General features: G+C 37.5%; 5 protein-coding genes across 6 annotated transcripts; 3 read left to right on the top strand and 2 right to left on the bottom strand.

Moving 5' to 3' along the window:
• Positions 1 to 4,882: 4,882 nt before the first annotated feature.
• On the bottom strand, positions 4,883 to 6,053 carry LOC100740782 (histidine-rich glycoprotein-like). Its single transcript, XM_003491509.3, has one exon. The coding sequence runs from the start codon at positions 5,828 to 5,830 to the stop codon at positions 5,012 to 5,014; it is 819 nt and encodes a 272-aa protein (XP_003491557.1). The 5' UTR covers positions 5,831 to 6,053; the 3' UTR covers positions 4,883 to 5,011.
• A 1,752-nt stretch (positions 6,054 to 7,805) lies between these two features.
• On the top strand, positions 7,806 to 8,723 carry LOC100740058 (histidine-rich glycoprotein-like). The gene has a single exon (XM_003491503.3). The coding sequence runs from the start codon at positions 7,890 to 7,892 to the stop codon at positions 8,631 to 8,633; it is 744 nt and encodes a 247-aa protein (XP_003491551.1). The 5' UTR covers positions 7,806 to 7,889; the 3' UTR covers positions 8,634 to 8,723.
• Positions 8,724 to 9,006: 283 nt separating this feature from the next.
• On the bottom strand, positions 9,007 to 11,388 carry LOC117151104 (filaggrin-like). The gene is made up of 2 exons (XM_003491504.4): positions 10,375 to 11,388; positions 9,007 to 9,999 (listed from the first exon to the last, which is right to left on the bottom strand). Exons 1-2 carry the CDS (start codon positions 11,162 to 11,164, stop codon positions 9,518 to 9,520), a joined length of 1,272 nt encoding a protein of 423 aa, XP_003491552.1. The 5' UTR covers positions 11,165 to 11,388; the 3' UTR covers positions 9,007 to 9,517.
• Positions 11,389 to 13,356: 1,968 nt separating this feature from the next.
• Positions 13,357 to 14,803, top strand: LOC105681099. Its single transcript, XM_024369417.2, has one exon. It carries the CDS (start codon positions 13,428 to 13,430, stop codon positions 14,346 to 14,348), a length of 921 nt encoding a protein of 306 aa, XP_024225185.1. The 5' UTR covers positions 13,357 to 13,427; the 3' UTR covers positions 14,349 to 14,803.
• A 1,035-nt stretch (positions 14,804 to 15,838) lies between these two features.
• Positions 15,839 to 19,325, top strand: LOC105681100. 2 transcript variants are annotated; one of them, XM_033322169.1, is made up of 4 exons: positions 15,839 to 16,491; positions 17,204 to 17,357; positions 18,230 to 18,732; positions 19,049 to 19,325. In XM_033322169.1, exons 2-4 carry the CDS (start codon positions 17,223 to 17,225, stop codon positions 19,263 to 19,265), a joined length of 855 nt encoding a protein of 284 aa, XP_033178060.1. In that variant the 5' UTR covers positions 15,839 to 16,491; positions 17,204 to 17,222; the 3' UTR covers positions 19,266 to 19,325. The 2 variants fall into 2 exon arrangements, with proteins under 2 accessions (XP_033178060.1, XP_012244102.1); XM_012388679.3 differs by having other exon boundaries at positions 15,839 to 17,357.
• The last annotated feature ends 549 nt before the right edge of the window (positions 19,326 to 19,874 follow it).

Genomic DNA, 19,874 nt, shown 5'->3' on the forward strand with positions numbered 1-19,874 from the left:
CGCGGCGAGCCGCGGTTAATTTTTTTCGTTGTTCGTATCACAGCGACAACAGGCTCTCCGCGATGAGACGACTACGAGGACGAGTGAATCGACGACGATGCTCGACAGTGCTCATTAATTTGGTTGAACGACAGGATTATTGTGCGATCGATCAAAAAGTACCAGAGCGAAATGGATTCGCTTCTCGCCCTTTTAACGCGCGCGTCTCCGCGAGTGTACAGCACGGTCGTTCGACATCTACGAGCACGGGCACGACCGTTTCCTCCTTTTCTTTTGCGAGTCGCACGACCACTCCAATTAGATTAATTAAGCCAGCCACACGTACATGCGTCACGGGATAAAACAATGGCCTCGGGTGTTTCTGGCGAAGCGACGGGGTGGAAAGGAAGGGAAAGAGGGGCCACACAGTGGTGGAATTGTCACACGCCAGAGAATTTCAAGTAGATCCACTCGCTTGTATGCAATCTCCGGCCGAGAATGGGCAAGCGGCGTGATCGTGCGGCCTGCTGTAACATCCACGCTGCCCTAAAAGAAGCGTATAAAGCTCCGTTAATCCGTGTCTGGTGCACCGGAATCCAGTCTAGATAGACCCACGAATGGCCGCGGCAATTTCATTTGCAGAGGGTGGAATCGTTAATCAAACCCGTGGCACGGTGAATGCGCTAGAAGCCTGGCGACTATACTCGTGCCCGTCGCCACTGGTCCGCGTTTTTTTCCTTCTCTGTATATGAAATATATTTGTACCTGTATTTGTATGTTTACGTTTGTGTAGGTAGGTAATGCACATGGCGTGATAAAACGAAAATGCTGCGAAGAAAATGAGAAAAAAGAGGGAAATATGTATATGGATGTTTGTACGAGCCGGTTGCGTGTATAACGTTGCACGTTTCAAAAGGAGTCCTGCCATCGCGGCCGCACTTATGTCCTCGACTCCTCTCGTCATGCAGAACGTAAAAATTTATTGGGACGCGTTGCAATTTTAAGTAGTACCAACCCAGTTACCGTGTTTTTCGAGATTCCTGCTACAATTTTCTTTCTGTGCTCCTAAGTAGGTTAGAATATAAAATTGACTTTATTAAATAATTTAACGTTTCGATGAAGTTCTTTTTTACATCCGTTTCCATCGCATACTGTGGCTGCAAAAAGTATTGGCACACTGCTGTATTTATTTAACATATAATACAATATAAATATGCTACAAATAAAGAATCCACCATGACATATATTTAATTAGAATAAGATCTATTTTATCAAAAGGATTAATAAAATATAAGAGAATTAGTACTCTATCTTATGTATCCACTTCCAGCCGCGATCACTTGAATCCTTTTTACCGTCAAGATAATCGTTGTAATAATAATCTTGGTGATCTTGGTCGCCACTGTATCCCTTATGATCTCTGCAATCGTGTCCCTGCTCGTAATAATCTCTTTTACCATAATGATCCGCCTCGTGTTCATCATAATCGTGACGATCATCCTTATAATCTCCACCTTTCTCTTCCTCGTGACCATAACGATAACCGCCATGTTCCTCGTCGAAATCAGAATCATGCTCTTCGTCGTAAAGCTCGTTGTGATTCTGATATTCGTTCAATTCCTTTACCTCGTGACGACCATGAGTGCCATGTCCATTGTCATAATGGCCATTGTCGATCAACTTTTCACCCTTTTCACTTTCCCTACCTACATGATGTTTATCGTAACGATCGTCGTCATGATGATGGTATGTCTTCCTTTTGCCATCATCGTCGTAATACCCGTAACCTTTGTCCAGGTTATCGTGACCTCTGGTAACTTGGTCCGCTTCGTGATAACATTTGTAGCCCGTATCGGCGTGATCACTAGCTTTGCCTCGGTGAATAGCGTAACGATCGTTACCACCACGTTCCTCGTGTCGATGGAAATGAAAGGTAGCCGCTGGTTGCAGATCCTCGTAATTAATGCTCGTCGCGAAACTCACGGGCGCCAAAATAGCCAGAAGTATCAACAGACATGGACCTCCACGTACGGCAAACATATCGGTTTTCTTTAATCTCCTGCTGGCCGAGTTCCTATTTTTTGAAGAGGGCGCAAATGTGTATCTAAAGTTGGGCGATACGGTTGATTGGAAGAGTATATATTGATTCGCGGTTAGTGCTTCGTGTTTCGTCGTATTTTTCTTAGGCGAGTGGTTCTGAAAGTACAGCTCGGAAAAAGATTCGCTTTGCCTTTCTTTTTTAGGCAAGGGGAAAGCAAATTTGGAAATTGTATCGTATGTAGGTCGGAACGATCGGTGGATCGCGCGACGTACAGCTTCATAACGTGATGACATATTTCTATCGATTCAACGTGAATTAATCGTACTGAGTATTTATCATTCGAGAATAGCGGTGAAAGTGATGAAGATAATGAAAAAGTAGCTTCGTGTACACTGGAAACTTTGCGTATTTCTATTTTATTTCTGTGGTTTGTATTATGATATTTTATATTTCTATTTCTACCACCATATACATTCACTCTAACATACCTGAGAAATTGACATATTAAAAATCCATACTCCCCTAAAAACCAGAAATAGTATATAGGCAAGCGAATTAGTTCAAAATGGACGAATAAAAGACTATTACTCTTCACAAGAGATTCTGTATTTAAAGTGTCTTCCATCGTCATTTTCTTTACCTGTCACAGAATTTTGCAGCGGGTTCACAGCGTAAATGTAGTGCAGCGAAATAGTCAGTGCGAAGGATTCGTTTGCGAATATTCGTTCGGAAATGTTACGCGCCAAGTGAACGAAACTGGCGATATTACGGCAATGTAGTTGGCTGTTACAGCCAATATGATGCGGATGTGTGAAAATCTAACTTTTATGTCTTTCACCTCGATGTACCGTATAATCACTGTTAGGAAAAACATGCAAAATTTAACCAACGTGACCTCCGTGAAGAGAAAGAGCATCGCCTGATGTCCGATCCATGCTATGTTGGAAAACACATTTGCTACGTGTTACAGAAGTTAACGGACTGCTGTGTGAATTCGAATGTTTTGCAATCCGGTTTATCCACCTGACCGTAACGAGAGAAATTATATAATTTCGGTTGCGAAATATCGATATGTTGCATTAAATAATGACTTAGTCACTGACTGTTCCTAATTTACTGTTTAGTACAGATACGCTACATTATGTTTTACAGAATTCGTGCATGTTTCCAAAAAAGTGTACGAAACGTTTAGCAGATGTAGGCACATTGTTTAATACCTATATGATATATCAGAAATATACAGGGTGGTTGTTAACTGGTGGTACAAGCGGAAAAGGGGTGATTCTACGCGAAAAAAGAAGTCGAAAATATAGAATAAAAATTTAATAATTTAAAAATTTAAAAATTTAAAAATTTAAACATTTAAACATTTAAACATTTAAACATTTAAACATTTAAAAATTTAAACATTTAAAAATTTAAAAATTTAAAATTTTAAACATTTAAACATTTAAACATTTAAACATTTAAACATTTAAAAATTTAAAAATTTAAAAAATTAAAAAATTAACAGTGAGATCCGTTATAACGAGACGCGATAAAGCGCACGCATACCGAGCGAAGATTCAAAGTCGATTTTCTCGAAAACAAAGCCTCAAACGAAAAATTTTTATTCTATATTTTCGACTTCTTTTTCGCGTAGAATCACCCCCTTTCCGCTTGTACCACCAGTTACCAACCACCCTGTATAATATTATATTGTTTAAGGGATTGTTTAAGCTGGCGTCATGCAGTGTTTTAAAACGATTGCTTGACTTTTGAGAAAAAGATTATTTTGACCATTTTCTGTTACTTAATTCTTCGAGTTTCTAGATCCTTAAGAATGCATCCTTGTCTATGACGCTCATGGTTATAAAATAATTCACTGCAACCTTTTACGAGGAGAAAAGACACCGACCGATGAATAGCACTCTTCAAAATGGCAGAGATTACTAACTACTGTGTAAATATTATCATATCACATTTAAATAATTTGTATATATATGGTAGCTAATATTAGTATAATATTAGTATAATTCAAAATCTTTAAGAATTTAAAAACTTGAGGAGAAACTAAGAGAATAAGTAACTGGAAATGCTCTAAATCATGACTTTTTCTGGCCAAACAGCTATTTTGAAATACTGTACGCCTTGAAGAAATTAAGAAAGCAGAGAAGGGTGGAAATAGATAGAGAAAGTGCATTTTGTCCTGATGTATATGTATCTCTTTAATCATAACAATATCAAAAAATTTGAAATTCGATTTAGTAGGTCAGGGAATCGGTTTGTTAAAGAAATCGCTATATATACATTTTTGATTCGTGATATCGGTATTTAATGTTGTCGCCAATTGTAAAAGGATCTAGATCAATCCCGTCTGCTATTAATTCTGGAACCTAGATTGCTTTACATTGTTTCCTATAGCATAGTTGTTGCAGTCGAAGTGTGATTGCATTACGTGGAATCCGTAGTCATTGTAACTGTTCTCGTGGAAACCTATTGATTCCTCAGCTGATCTCTACATTTCCTGGTATATATGTAGAGAGAGATTGTAAAGATACGAGGTTCATGTTTCAATGAGATTGAGTTATGAGAACAAATCAATAATTCGTGACAAAATTTACGATAATCGATATAACGAAAATTTTTATCAATTTTCTACATGAGATACAGACTAATACAAAATCATTATTTCCCGAAATTCAGTTGTATACACCGTCCTGCTACTTTTACTTACTCTTACTATTGAATTCCTTTTAATTAATCGCTTTTTTTATAATCTGTTCAAATAGAAAACAAATTCAAAACCTTAAAGACATAAAATTATACCAAACGTATGAAGGAATATATTCCAAAGAATAAAGGGAGAAAATTTAATCGTTAAGGGATGGTTTTTATTATTAAAACAAAACATGACGATTCACATTTCAATGTCTAAAATTAATCAACGATGTAGTAAAAAACAATTGAGACAACAAATATAAGAAAATTTCATTGCATTTGCTGCTTCTTTTAATGGTGTCCACCATGTCCACCGCCACCTCCACCGCCACCGTGACCGCCGCCACCATGGCCGCCACCGCCACCGCCGCCACCGCCACTCGAATATCCATGTTTCTTTCCTCCATGGTGCTCCTCCTTCTTCCCATAATCCTCGTGATGCGAGTAATGATCATCGTGTCCATGTTTTCCATGGTAACCTTTATGATCATCGTCGTAATGCCCTTTATCAAAGTGACCCTTCTTTCCATGATGGTCCTCATGATGTCCAGAATGATGATGACCACCCTTCTTGTGATGTCCATCTTTACTCTCATGGTGTCCATAATGATCACCATGTTTCTCATGATGACCTCCCTTGTGGTAGTCATCATAGAATTTGTGCTCTTTGTGATATTCATCCTTATGGGCTTTGTGATGATAACCATGGGTCTTCTCACCTTTCTTATGACCCTTTTTGTGTCCATATTTTGAACCCTTGTGCTCATCCCCATGCTCATGATGGTGCCCGTGCTCTTCGTGCTCATCATGGTGTCCCTTTTTGTGCCCACCATGTTCTTCGTGATGACCTTCATCGTGATCCTTACCATAATGACCATGATCACCTTTGTCATGATGATGTTCATGTTTGTACCCTTTTTCACCCTTTTCACCATGTTCATCATGATGATGTCCATGGTGGTCGTGACCACCGCCTTCCTCATGATGGTGACCATGGTGGCTTGCTGACATTTCGAGGTCTCTTTTATTCCTCAGCTCCCTCGCCATGGATAAGGAGATAAACGTACAGATCACGGCTAAGCCGAGATACGGCCATAAACTCTTCGCCATGTTGGTTGCTTTGTAGACCAACGAGTGCTATCGACTGATCACATCGCTTTAAAGCAAAGCTTATATACCTACCGTCATAGTCGCGTTTCATACGTAACCGCTTTCGTTCGGTGGAATCGTTGCTCTCTGGTACTACACATCACCGCTGAGTGTTGTTCGAATAAACTTTTATTGGGAATAAAATTTTATTTGTTCATTCGTTCGTTATTTGATTTCAATCCCATATTTGTTTATTTGTTTATTCGTCCGCTGGTTATTCCAGTTCTTCTTTGTTTTATTTAATCTATTTTTCGTAATAAAATCTAAAGTTGCTATAGAACTGAAATATATAGTCAGATTATCAGGATAAATATCGTAATGTAAGCCTATCTATACTTGGAATTTTTTTGAAAATTTCTTAAGATAGATACGCACAATATACATCAGATTTAAATAACTTTTTTCGGAAAAAACTATATACTTAAATCAAATTGAAATAAAATTAAGCCAAGAAAGAAATTTATTTGTACTTTCCTGCAAATTTCAAATTATGAATGACTCTACTATACGTCGCAAGTAAAAAAATACGCTATAAACAATTAGCTATAAACAACAAATTATTGAAATTCATTCGTCATCATTTTGTTTATAGCATTGTCTATAGCATTTTCGCATAGCTTTCCAAGTCTCGTATTGTTGTTCATATATTCTTGACAGAGATTACTTTTCCGAGTAGGATAGAGACGTTAAGTGGCAAATATTGATTGCATTAATACGCTTTTTCCAAACGGCTAGGAACAGTCAGCGTTTTTCTTCATCTACGGAGTAATTAGCTGTGAAATAAATTAACGTTATTTACTCGAGGCATGGAAAGTACAGGGACAAATCAAGCATCGCTAACGTGACACTCGATAAGAAGCCAATCAATTTGTAGACGGCTGAATAACGGTCGGACGTTTATTACAAAACAGCCGAGTAATATGAAAATATTTCACCGTTCACCGAACTTCTTTCTGCAACGATAGTTTCTCGCTTTCGTTCCCGATTCAGTATTGGGCAAAAGTTATTTCGACTGACAAATAAAAAGATGTACGAATCAATCGAACATGGATCGTAAAATCGAATCGAAATCAAAATTTTCACAAAGGGACCGAATAAATTGCTTTTTGAAAGGAATGGACGAATAAATCTAGTTTGAAGTTTGTTTCAACGAAATTATTCAATTAATTATACTCATTATTCGAAATGAAAGTTTACTACCTAAATTTCTTTCATTCTTGTCACAGATTTCTATCGGCACCAATTAATTTTTGCGAGCTGAATATGAACATAAGAAATGGAAATATTTCACTTTCGACGTAACAATTATTATATTCTGCGCAGAACGAAGAGATCAACTGTGTCGAGGAATTCCGTAAAAGGACGACACGATCGTTTTGCGATTGCTGAACAACATTTGTACTCGTACATATTCGCATTGATAAATCTAAAATTTTATACTTATATTACATTTATATCACATTTATATCATATCTACATGTACGCAACTAAATCCGAAATAAAATTGTTTTTAGCCACCCTAAGAGTAATTGTAAAAATGAAAAATCACTAATACAAAAACAAATGCATGATACAGAGTTCTTTGATATAGCTAAAATTCTAGATCATGGTGAAAACCCCAAGTTTATTAAAAAATAGAAAGTACCGAAAATCAGCCCACCATTACGAAAGAACACATTGTCTGCATAATAACTTAGAAAAAACGTAGACGAGAGAAAAGTATTGTTTACATGTGTCTATATCTTACCAACAGTTTGGACTAGCAATCTAGTTGCATAACGGTCTCGTTTGACGGCGCCGATCCGATCGAAATCGATGAATTGCCAACTGAACGGGTTAAAGAGACGTTACTTTCGCAACACGGTAAAGAGCCAGCGACGGAACCGCTGCTTCCTTAATATCGATTATTCCCCGTTCGATATATAATCCGAGCGTGGTTGCCGGATTAATCATACCGAGCGCAGCGTCGGAGTCGAACGTATCGATTGTATCGATCGAATTCCGACCGATCGGCACCGCTATGAAGTCTCGTCCAGCGATTTGTTTATTGTTTGCTTGTATCGTCTGTCAGTTGAGCTCGATCGTTGCGCGAGAGATCTACAAGAAAGACGATGATCTAGCTGTGGCAGCCTCCCATCATCATCATCATCACGAAGAGGGTGATGGTGGAGAGCATCATTCTGATCATCACAGCAATCACGGTGATAAGGGTGAGAAAGGCTACAAGTCGTCTCACCATCAGGAGAAAGGGGAAAAGGGACATCATGACAAAGATCATCACAGTGGTCATTACGACGAGGGTGAAGGCCACAAGAAGAGTCATCATCATGACGATGGTTATTATTCTGAACACCATAAAGGAGAAAAGGGGGAGAAAGGACACAAATTCCACGAAGAAGGTCACTACGGAAAGGGACACAAGACGAAGGGACACCACGAAGTTCATAAATTAGACGAATTTAAGAAGGATAAAGAATTCTTCGATGAACACCATGATTCTGGACACCATGAAGATCATGGTGGTCATTACCACGAACATGGTCACAAGAAAGGTGGACACTTTAAGAAGGGACATCACGATCATGGAGATCACGAGGATCATTATGGAAAGAAAGGACATTATGAAAAGGGACACCATCATCACGATGATAAAGGACATAAAAGCGAAGGTGGGCACGATGAGCATCATAGTCATCACTCTCATCATGGCAAGAAAGGAGGACACGATGATCACAAGTCGTGGGGATTCAAGAAAGGACATTAAGCATGATTCCTATTGATTGTTATGTTTGTTGAACATCGTGTTATGTTGATCTTTGTATCTGATCGAAATAAATACAATTTCTAAAAGAAAGTTATTTTGTTTAAAATGAACTATTTTCTTGCTTGTAAAATTGTTTGTTGCTTAAGTAGAGTTATCTATCGCGATCATGCTATTTTGTTTCTATGAAAAATACGGTCAATTTATATTATAGGGAAAACATTAAAATACTTGGATCCTTTATGATGTTTATTACAATTGTAATTTACTTGAGTTAACATCAATTACTTTTTTAAATTATGATAACTATTTAAAAGAATCCTTAAATAATTATTAATTTTGTTCTATCACAAACTCTACTGAGATACGATCAGTTTATTTATAAAAATCTTCGTTTATTTGGATAGCAGAGCGAAACAGTCTAGGATTCAGCGGTTATGTCAAAACTTTTGTTTAGCAATACTTCTGTTCTATTTGACAGATTCGAATCTATCGATTTGTAGTAAGTTTCCCAATACTTTAAGTTTTTGCATTAGACACGTTACGCTACACTAGCAGCCCTTAAAAAATTAGGTCAATAACACTTTCTAAATTTATATTTTCTAATTACATCACTCGATTAAGTAACAGTTAAGTAACAGTAACACGATTTAAATTCCGCATTTCAAATGATTCCTGATCTATCTTTGTAGTTAAGTGCCACATATTTTAGACATTTTTAGACATATCTAGACAAAAAAATTTTGACATAAAAATTAACATTAGGAAGAATCACAGTAGTTATGCTCTATTTTTTTTTATTATTATTATGGAACGTAGTTTACGATATAAACAAAACAACAACACGGCTTGTAATATCACCGATACAGTAAATGATACGATATCGATCAATCATCTCCTTTATGGAACTCGTGTATTCTATCCGATTTTGAATCCTTTTCGACATTATAATCCTCGTGGTTTGAATAATGCGACTTTTCGCCTTCTTCGACCTGTTGACCTTGATCCTGGTTGTCATAGTGTCCCTTATCGTAACTTCCTTTCTCTCCATGATCTTGATAATCACGTCCAGAAGAATGATGTTCGCCTTTCTTAAAATCACCCTCGCCGGTCTTGTAACCTTTGTCGAATTCCTCGTACTCCTCGAAATCACCCTTCTTATAATCATCGTCGTAAAAGTCCGTTTCCTTCTTGTATTCGTCCTTGTGATAGACATTGTGGAAACCATTAGTTTTCTGCCCCTTCTTATGGTAGGACGAATGCCCGTAACTACTTCCTTCTTTGCCTTTCTCTGCCTCCTTGCGGGAACCATGTTTTTCATCTTCGACCACGTGTCCCTTTTTGTGTTTACCTTCGTTCTTATGGTATCCTGAACATTTAACAGCGATTATGCGAATGCAGATTCACTTTACTACGAGGGTATTGATTATGAATCAAGTATACTACAATTTGCAAATAGAAGCATTTTACTACAAAAATTTCATTTTTTCTTCTTAACCCATTAACGACCGAGCAGTCGAATATGTTTTAAGATCGCATACTCATTGTTAAAAAATCTAAAGGAAGTAAGTTATTATGGTAAACAACTAAAAATTTTTGCTCCAAAATCGTATTAAAATAATGGATATATTACGAAAGTCCAGATATTAGAGGAAAGGATTTAGCAGTAATATCGAACCATAACATCTACGAACATAATTTCGCGTGATCATCATATATAACAAACCTTCAAAAGACAACAAACCTTCCTCGTGTCCACTATCGTCGCTGCCAGATTCCGCTTTACTAAACTCTTTCTCCTTCTTATATCCCTTTTCTCCCTTCATCACTTTCTTCGAATACTCTTCATTCGCGTGTTTCTCTCCCTTTCCTTCCTCCAAAAAACCTTCATCACCCTTAGATCCACCGATTGTCTCATGATCGTAACCATCACCATGGTCGAACGTTTTCACCGATCCACCGTGATATCCATCGTGAATCTCTCCATCGATATCATCCCAATGATCAGTCTCTTCCTCTCCTCCTTCCTCGTCGCTATCATCCTCCATACTTTCCTCGTTACTACGATCCTCGTCGCCGCTCTTCTCCTGTGTTTCTTCTTTGTCATTCCCCTCGTTCTCGACGACCTTTCCATCAACGTAATACGGGACGCGTAGCAGAGGCTTGGTAGAGGCTACTGAGTGATCCAGCGATTGCTCGTTACCGTAATTGACAGTTCCTTGGTGGTTGGAGCGCACAACATCCTCGGCGCTTACATAGGGGTGCAAAAGCGTCGTTTCAGGAACACTGTGTGCAACAGGTGTAGCAACGTACTGCACGACGTCCGGTGCATGGTAGTACCGTCCACTTCCGTGATTGCTGTACTGAACGTAGTAAACCGGAATACCCTGTTGCTGATTGTACACGTAGCCACTGGCCGTCCCGTCGAGATCCTCCGCCATCATCTTCGTCAACGTCATACGCTCTTTCGCCGTTGGAGCAGCGTCGCTCTGGCAAGTTAGAAGGAACACGCACACTAGTGCTCTGGATAACATTTTATGGTAACGCAGATGTACAGGAATTGGTACAATCGGCAAATTTAAACGAAAGAATCTAATACCAATAGTTGAGTACGTTAGTTGAGTAACGTACGACGAGCGAGTTGCTTTAAGAAATTAAACGTTCGCCTGATTGATCTATGGTTAGTGTTATTGCCAGTGAACCGGAATACACACTGGTATGTCTATGAATCGGCGACTTCGCCTTATATATACACGTGATTCGCTGGGTGGATAAGGGATCGTAGAGTGGAACCGAGAGTATTCCACGGTCGAGCTCGATAATTCAAGTACACCGTGTTATTGACGGCTACCCGGCCTGTCCGCCGTGCGTTCTAGGGAAGCATGGGTGATTTGCGTAATGCATCGATACGACACTGGCATGGCCATTGACCGATCGCTTGTCCCCTTTGGGATACCTTTGGTCATCGTCATCGAGGATTCTATCGGGTTTTAATGTTGCAAGATACTTAGCTCCTCCTTAACTTTTTTATTCTCAAGTTACTATTTGCATGAAATACTATTTACGAAATTGTACGAAAGGTATAAGTGATTTATACAGAAATGTTGATATTTAGGAACGTGTAGAAATGTACAGAAATTTACGAATAGAATATAAGACAATTATAATTTCATGGTTAGTCTGGGCTGGAAGTAAGATTGTAAAAATCAAAGGGGGTAGTAGATAAATTTTAAACTGTTAATTTAGCGATGGGTAACGCGATACTTTTAAGAATCTGCGAAGCTATAGTGAAATTATACTAAGTTTAATTTAAGTAAAATATTATATATTATCGTTGCATAATATCCAAATGGACAGTAAGAAATTTACGCAATTTGTTGTCTTTAAAAAAGCAACATGTGCAAGCATGAAACCGAATGGTAAATGCGAAATTCTGAAATTTGGATGTAATTTGAAATGGACGAGTTTATGATACTGGCAGGATCATTCGCGTGACGTTCTATAACCCACGAACACGTTCGACAGCGTGAAAAGGAAGCCAGAGGCGATTCGAGCGGCAATTATTTGCAGCTCGATGTTGCTGCTTGATTGGTTCCGTAGGATCGGACGAGGAATTTTAAAAAACAATTTTTAACAGCGTAGCAGAATCGAGTTTAGCAATGTGCAAAACACGATGAGTCTAATGGAAGCTTACACCTCGTAAAAGTTGAATTATAAGAAACATCGGTGTTATGCAATGAAATTCTCGCAGTGTTACAAATTCACACGAAGTGTTGGTAGTGGTATTAGATATTTGCTATGAAAGTTAATACTTTACTATTGATCCTTCTATTCCAGTATAAACTATTTTCTAGTTCTATGATTTTGTCATTTTTAAGTACAGTATTATTTTTATATTTAAAGCAGTACAAATAACTTAAATTTAATTTACTTTAATTTAAGTTTAATTTAATTTAATGTCTAAATCCATAAACGACCGTGTGTACAATCTTACTTATTAATTACTAAACATTCTACTAGTTAACAAAGTTCTTCAAATAATCATTTCATCCCACTAACCTAAAATCTATTGTTGTGTAAACTCGACCGTTTGCAAGATTAAACTCGGTAAGTTCTCAAAGACACTACACTTTCTCACAGAAGAAACCGCAATTCTTATGTAAAGGACGCAAAGGAAAGTGCCGAAACACCTATCGTTTCTCTAATCCCACCATGCCTATTATCTACCCAAGGCTGGCATAGTTTCTCTCCAGTTCTAAAGGTGTATCGAACGCTAGATTAAGCACAGGACCTTGCACGTAACAAAAGAAGCCCGAGGTCACGCAAAAATTTCATAAAATCGCCAAAACTTCCACAGAGCCTATTCTTTTCGATGCATAGCTTCTGTAGCCATCCTGAGCGAGAGGCGATCGCGCCGATCGCTCGAGCGGACCGCATGACATATAAAAGAGCTCGGCTGATTTCGTCGCGATTACAGTAGAACCGAAAGTGTTTCCGTGAGCTGACGTGTCCCGAACAGTATCCAGCAAAACGATCCAGAACAACGAGAATACTGTTATCTATCCCACGTGTATATAATTTAAATTGAAATCTCAAATATTGGAAGAACAACTAGAATGTTAAGATTAGGCTAACATGTATATAATTTAAATTCGAAATTCAAAATTTTAAATTCAAAATTCAAAATTTTAAATTCAAAATTCAGAATTCAAAATTCAAAATTCAAAATTCAAAATTCAAAATTGAAATCGAATAAGCTTTGAAGCCAAAATAAATTTTGGTCATTTCACCAAGAAAATGAGAATCTTCAGAGGGTGGCATACTATTAATGCAGCGTTCTGCATACATGTGTACTCGACGATCATAATTAGTATCACGCAAGCTGATAAATTGCATCATGATGTTTGGGAGAGATATGAATCAAAAAGTATTGAGAAGAAGCAAGCTTTCAAAGAAAGCGATGACGAACCATCCTATAGAACGAGCTTTCAGAAGATGTTGATCCCCATAAAAGAACCACGCGTGGATAAGAATTTCCGAATGTTTCGAATGCCTTTGGAGCCAGACGCAGAGATACTGCCGGCTCACTACACAGGTGTCAAGCCTCCCGGAGTTGATCATATGGAACTGAAACACGCAGACTCTCAAATTTCTCAAACCGTTCCCAAAATTGAATCTTTGAAGAAGATTGAACAGGCCGGTAATCAACAAGTGTCTAAAAACCAAGAATCTGCAAGTGTAACTGGTGAAAAAGGATATCAGAAGGCCTCTTCGTTTGAGAAAGCATATAAAGGTGAGAGTTTGAAGAAAAAAGAGAAGACACGATATATTGAAGCTGGTGGGAAGAAGAAAGTTCATGAGAATAGGGAAGACAATTCAGGTCAAAGGGCAGAACAGATTGGAAGTAAAAAAGGAGGCAAACATAAAAAGAAGGACAGCAGTCAGGTGGATCACAAGGCAGCTGGTTATCGTAACGTTTATCACAAAGACGAGTATAAGAAGAATCATGATTTTTATGATAATGATGATCATGGCGGTCATTCGAAGGAACATGGAAGATATAAAGAGAAATACGTTGCTATCGAAGGCAAATTCAAGAAGGGTGACGCTCACGATTTCAGCTTCGACGAATCAGAACTTCGTAAGCGGAAAATATCGGGGAACTCCCAAGCTGGTGGAGAAACCAAAGGTCACAAGGCTCGGCGTAGTTACGGTTGATTCTTTAAAAACTACCAGGGACTCGCAAAGCAGGCAAACAGAAACGTCGGTGAGAGGTTTGGCTTCGGTCAAATGAAAGCGCGTTCATTCGCGTGCGCTTTTCACGGAGGCTGAAACTATTTGCGTGCACGGAAAGAGCGTAGATTTTATTTGTTAAAATAAATTGAAAATGAGTTGTGATTCGTTACTGCTTTATGAATATGCCTGCCTTTAATTTATTACACGTTAGTTTACCCCGCAAACATATTGATATTTATAATGCGATAAGTCGATAACTGAGAGAGATTGTATTATATGTGTTAATTAATTGTTTAGGTATTGCGATATATTTGGGTAATTACAACGCAATTTGTAGATCGATATTACTGTGAAGTTTCTTCAATTTTTACAAATTGCTACCTGTTTTGTATGTTAAGGGTGAACCTATATGTTATATACGAATATCTTTTATATTATATTATTGAATATTTCACGTCGTGAGATGTTTCTTTTAATTTGATATATTTGTACAATTATTAATGCACGGTTGGTGAACGTATTTAATTTCATCTTCTTCATTCTGGATTTTATGTTTCATATTTAATTAAAAACGCTTTATTCTTGAAGGAAATTTTTTACAAGAAAGACACTCCACGTTTAAAAACATTCGCTTTAAGATGGAAGGAAAATTCGTTTACATTTGTGGAACATATATTTTCGTCCATTTCTCTTCACCTTAACTAGAATAGCAACCTTCCTAGCGATCCAGAATTTCTCATTTCGAGTGTCATTGATTCGACAGGCGAATCTGGAGATCCAAAATACACTCTCGTATTTTCCGCTACTTCATCAGGAACGTATTGTTCAGTTTCCTTTTTTCTTCGCTGGTTTTATTTATATGATGCACGGGATCCCCTCGTTTCACGTGTCAGCAAGCTCCTGATTAATGGATATTAATAATGTAATAAATTGTAATCTTTCGGTGTATCGGATGAAGTGAGAATAAAAGAGAATAATTGATGCAAGCACGTCTATTTTTATATATAGATATATGTACATATATATAGATAAATAAATATATATACATATAGCATTGTCTCATTATCTTTATTCGAACATATGATAGTCTACAGTCCTCGTGTACCTGTGAATGCTTCTAAACTGAGTAGGCAGGTTTGTTTTCTCTTGGAAGTGTTATTTTTGAAGATTTATAGCGCGTTTGGTTTAGATCGCGATATAATAACAACCACCATATTTTCATGTCTATTGATGGATATTACATAATATGTATTTTTATGCTCCAACTTTTTATATCTTAAAGTTGCTTTCGTTTCGAGCGAGAAAAGAGCTTTCAGTGTTTCAAAAGAATTTTCTACGTGAAATGGAAACAAAAGATCATGTAAATAACGACTTTTTTACCTTCCAATAAACACGAAGTTTATGAAAAAAAAACTGCCTAGTTACTCTAAAAGAAATATCTACACAAAATTTCTCTTACTTTATACGTTCAATATTATTCTGTTGAATGACTAACACAAACTTCTCTATCCGAAGAAAGAGACTGGTCGAAGACAGGAAGGATTTCATTCAAATCCAAACATTTGCCCCTTGTAACGAAAGCAGAATATTCCTAAAGCAACCATTTGCACCTTTAATAAAATCAGAAACATGTAGGTAACTTATGTGAAACAAGCCCGTATCCGGTGACCCATTTAACCATTTCTGTACCTCTATTTCGCTACCCCTTTGCGTTCCTCTATCTTACATATGTTCAGGCGCGAGCGTATGATCCGCGCTGAATGTATATCGTAGCTATACACTTGTCTCTACGATACCTAAGTGCATACGCGTTTGTAGACCGGCAGAAATCTTGATGTGTTAGTGTAGAGTTACGGATTCTCTCAATCTTGTATACGCACACATATACACGCAACACATCAAGACAAAAGTGGCGTGTGCACACGCCACTATACGAACGTATATGTATGCGTGTGTATGTCCATATAAGTCTATGTACGTAACGTATGCGTACGTGTGAGCGCGCGTGCGTATAGATAACCGTATATCAAAGGCGGTGAAACGCGATGCGAGTAATACATAAATCAGCTGGTCTGCAGGCTGCCATATCATTTCGTACAACGGTCATGAATGAATAGAGCCGTGTGTGAGTTATCGTTTTACCTGCTCTTTCAAAATCTAACGCAGCTCGCGGGTCTTCGGTTTCTCGTACATTTATGTAATTCGCGCGTCACGTGTATCGCCAAGCTCGTACACTGTCATTCACAAGTGTGTGAAGTTGCGTATATACGAGCAAATTCCGCAACGAAACATAACACGATTAATAATTTCTTATACATATAATAATAATTCAGCGACACGATAGCCTCGACATCGTATCGAATTAGAAAAGCGAAAAAATTAATCCGCTTGATCACTAATGGTAAATACCATACACGTCGGAGGAACAAGATTAATACGGTCTTAAAAAATCATATTCGGGGATAATGATGTCGAGTGTTTTTGAGCGCCACCTGGATAATCCGTGTTTGCTGTTTATTTCGACGACGATCAAACAACTCGTTGATTTCACGGTTATCGAATTAATTTATGGGATAATATTTTATTATGACATTAATTTATCTTTGGCGTGAGTTTGTCCCGTACTCTCGTTAACCGAAATATACGTACATACGTACATAGATTTTTTGGCTGACGTTTGAAACATCGAACGATTAAGCGAATCGAGATACAATATTATACGTAAGAGGAGGTAAATCCTCCGCGTATATGCGCGTTTCAATCGATTGCAAGTAAGCTAGAAGTAATTTAAAAAATGTAACATAGCGATCGAAGGAAAATGTTATTTTATCGGAAAGGAGTGCTGAACGAAATGAAATGGCTGCGTCGCTCTTGAAAATGTATAGTAGTTCCATCCGCAAATGCCTCAGACATGTTTCGAAATACTGTCGAATTGGAAGCAGGAGAGCAACTTTTCATTGTACGGCAAAAAATTTGAAAGTAAAATGCAATGTAAGTGCACTTTTTACTATAGTTGTAGATTTAATCTGCAATGGTTACGTATATAACCTATACAGAAGTACAATTACATCGTTCACACTTACATTTACTTTAATAATTAAAAAGCATTGTACAAATTACTTGTGTATGTATAACTTACCTGTATTTCGTTGAAGAAAATATTCATCGCTTCGATCTTCTTATACACACGTGCAATTTTAAAGCTTCTAATATGAAATTAATGTCGTCCACAAATCCAATATACGTTTCCGCACATTTAATTTTACTGGAATATGTCTGTTCTCTTGATATAATATTCTCTATATTATGTTTCAACTTACATCACGATGTTACATATCGTAGAAATTAGGGCTAATTTTTATACGCGTATGCTTACTATTCTAACCTAAAAATTAATTACAAATTCTATATGTGGTAATTTCACACTTTACAGTATATATTTTATTTACAATACACAATTCGTTAATTTTGTCGATTTGTCTATTTCCTCTTTATCTTATCTACAGTAGTGACCATATAAATAGTAACATGTTTCTTCATAATATGAAATAATTATTGCTACATTCGCATGAGTGGCGATTCGTTCAAATAATCAAAATTCAACTGTAATATTTTATTCAAGGTATTACGCATGAATTATGAATTTACTAAAACAACATCCCCGATAACAGTCTAAATCAATAAATCATAACATGTGTAATTTAACATATTACTCAATAAATATTGTACTATTTAATGAAACTCTTCAAACAGACAACCATTTTATGCCAAAAATCCAACAAAAAATTCGAACATTTACAGAAGATCCTACTTATATCTTTGAAGATTCCTGTGTACTTACAAATTGATCAATGGATTTTCAGGATAAACCATTTTTCACAACTCGTTTAGCTCTACCTCCCGATTACGAGAACGTAGCAGATTTCATGTGCGAAGCATACTACAAACACGAACCGGTAATCATCAACATTGGTCTCGGAGGTACAGAGGCCCCACCTATTTGGAGACGTATGATGCTAGAACAAGTAAAGGCCGGATACTCGATCATCGCTGAGAATCGAGAGAATTGTATAATTGGTGCTGCCCTAAATTGTATAACGGACCGTAACGAACAGAAAATGTTATGCAAATTGGCAAGATGCTGCGAGGACGGACCTCTTCGCGATCTTATCGAATTTTTCGCTTTCGTACTCGAAGCACCTAAAGTTTGGGAACGTTTTCCCGTAAGACTTATCTTTGAACAATGCAGTTTAGCAGTAAGTTGTGAGTATCAAGGTTTAGGAATCGCCAGAAGATTGATCCAGGAAAGCTGGCACTTGGCACGCGACTGTGGCTACCGATTGTTCAGACTAGATTGCAATAGCAGGTAATGCACAAAAGCTTTCGTAACGACGTAAGAATGTAAAAGTGTTGAAAACTATCTGGAAATCGATCGGTTAAAATTTAGCTCGTCAGCCATAAAAAGAAAGCATTTTGCGATATTCGTTGTCTTATAGGAAAGCAATAAAAGATACGAAAGTTTCATTCCAACTGTATTAAAATAAAATAACTCGAGCACTACATCAGCAACTATCTTAGACAGAAAATAACTCTCGTTTTTTTATTACTTAGGATAAGAAGTTGCATTCTTTTCTTAAATGTATAAGTCCATCAACGATCTAATAAAATTCTTTTCGACACAGCTATTGTGCAAAGATAGCCCAAGGTTTTGGATGGCCAATGATCTGGGATATACCATTCGATCAATATGTGAAAAACGGTAAAGTCATCTTCAACCATGTTAAGGAACCACATACTACGTGTCGCGTCTTCGTTGATCGTTTACGATATTGTAAAACCTACTGCCTTCCTTACAAGGATTGTAAAACAACAACATCTGCTCCGTTTCCAGAAAAGTAAAATAAATGTTCTTACATTCTTGCGTTTGTCAATTATTAAAATTTGTTAATATTCATCGAAGATGATAATCGATAATCCTCGGCCTTTTTATTTCTAATTCTGCTACGTTCTATGGATTATTTTAGGTTCTATAACGTTTCTTTCTTGACAAATCTCTTAAGTTTGCAGAAAGTATAGAAGACTGATTGTTTGGAGTACTTGACTTCTCGTCTTCGGAATTTATAAATATAATTAGAGGAAAGATATTCATTCTCGCTTTAGTCTCCACGAATACGCAGAGTTCGACGGCTCCGGTGCTATAGGTCGTGCGAAAGTTTGCCAATCGAAGAGAATAAAGCGGTGGTAACATTTAAATGAAATTCTCGATATTTGACTTGTAAGCCCTGTCTCGATACGAAGCCGGATTTCGAAGCGCAACTTTTGTGAACGATGGAATTACAAATACCGTACAGAATCGTAGACAGTTTCCAGTCGAGGCGAATTCGGTTGCTAAGTTCGATTCGCGGAATGAAAGCTCGACATTGCGGGACGTCAATTGAACGCGTCTGTCACGACCGCAGGAGAGAAATAATAGTCGTCGAACGTGGCGATTCGTTGTTGTAACGAGGT

The sequence above is a fragment of the Bombus impatiens genome, unplaced genomic scaffold, assembly GCF_000188095.3.
Source record: "Bombus impatiens unplaced genomic scaffold, BIMP_2.2 scf_0571, whole genome shotgun sequence".
Taxonomy (NCBI): domain Eukaryota; kingdom Metazoa; phylum Arthropoda; class Insecta; order Hymenoptera; family Apidae; genus Bombus; species Bombus impatiens.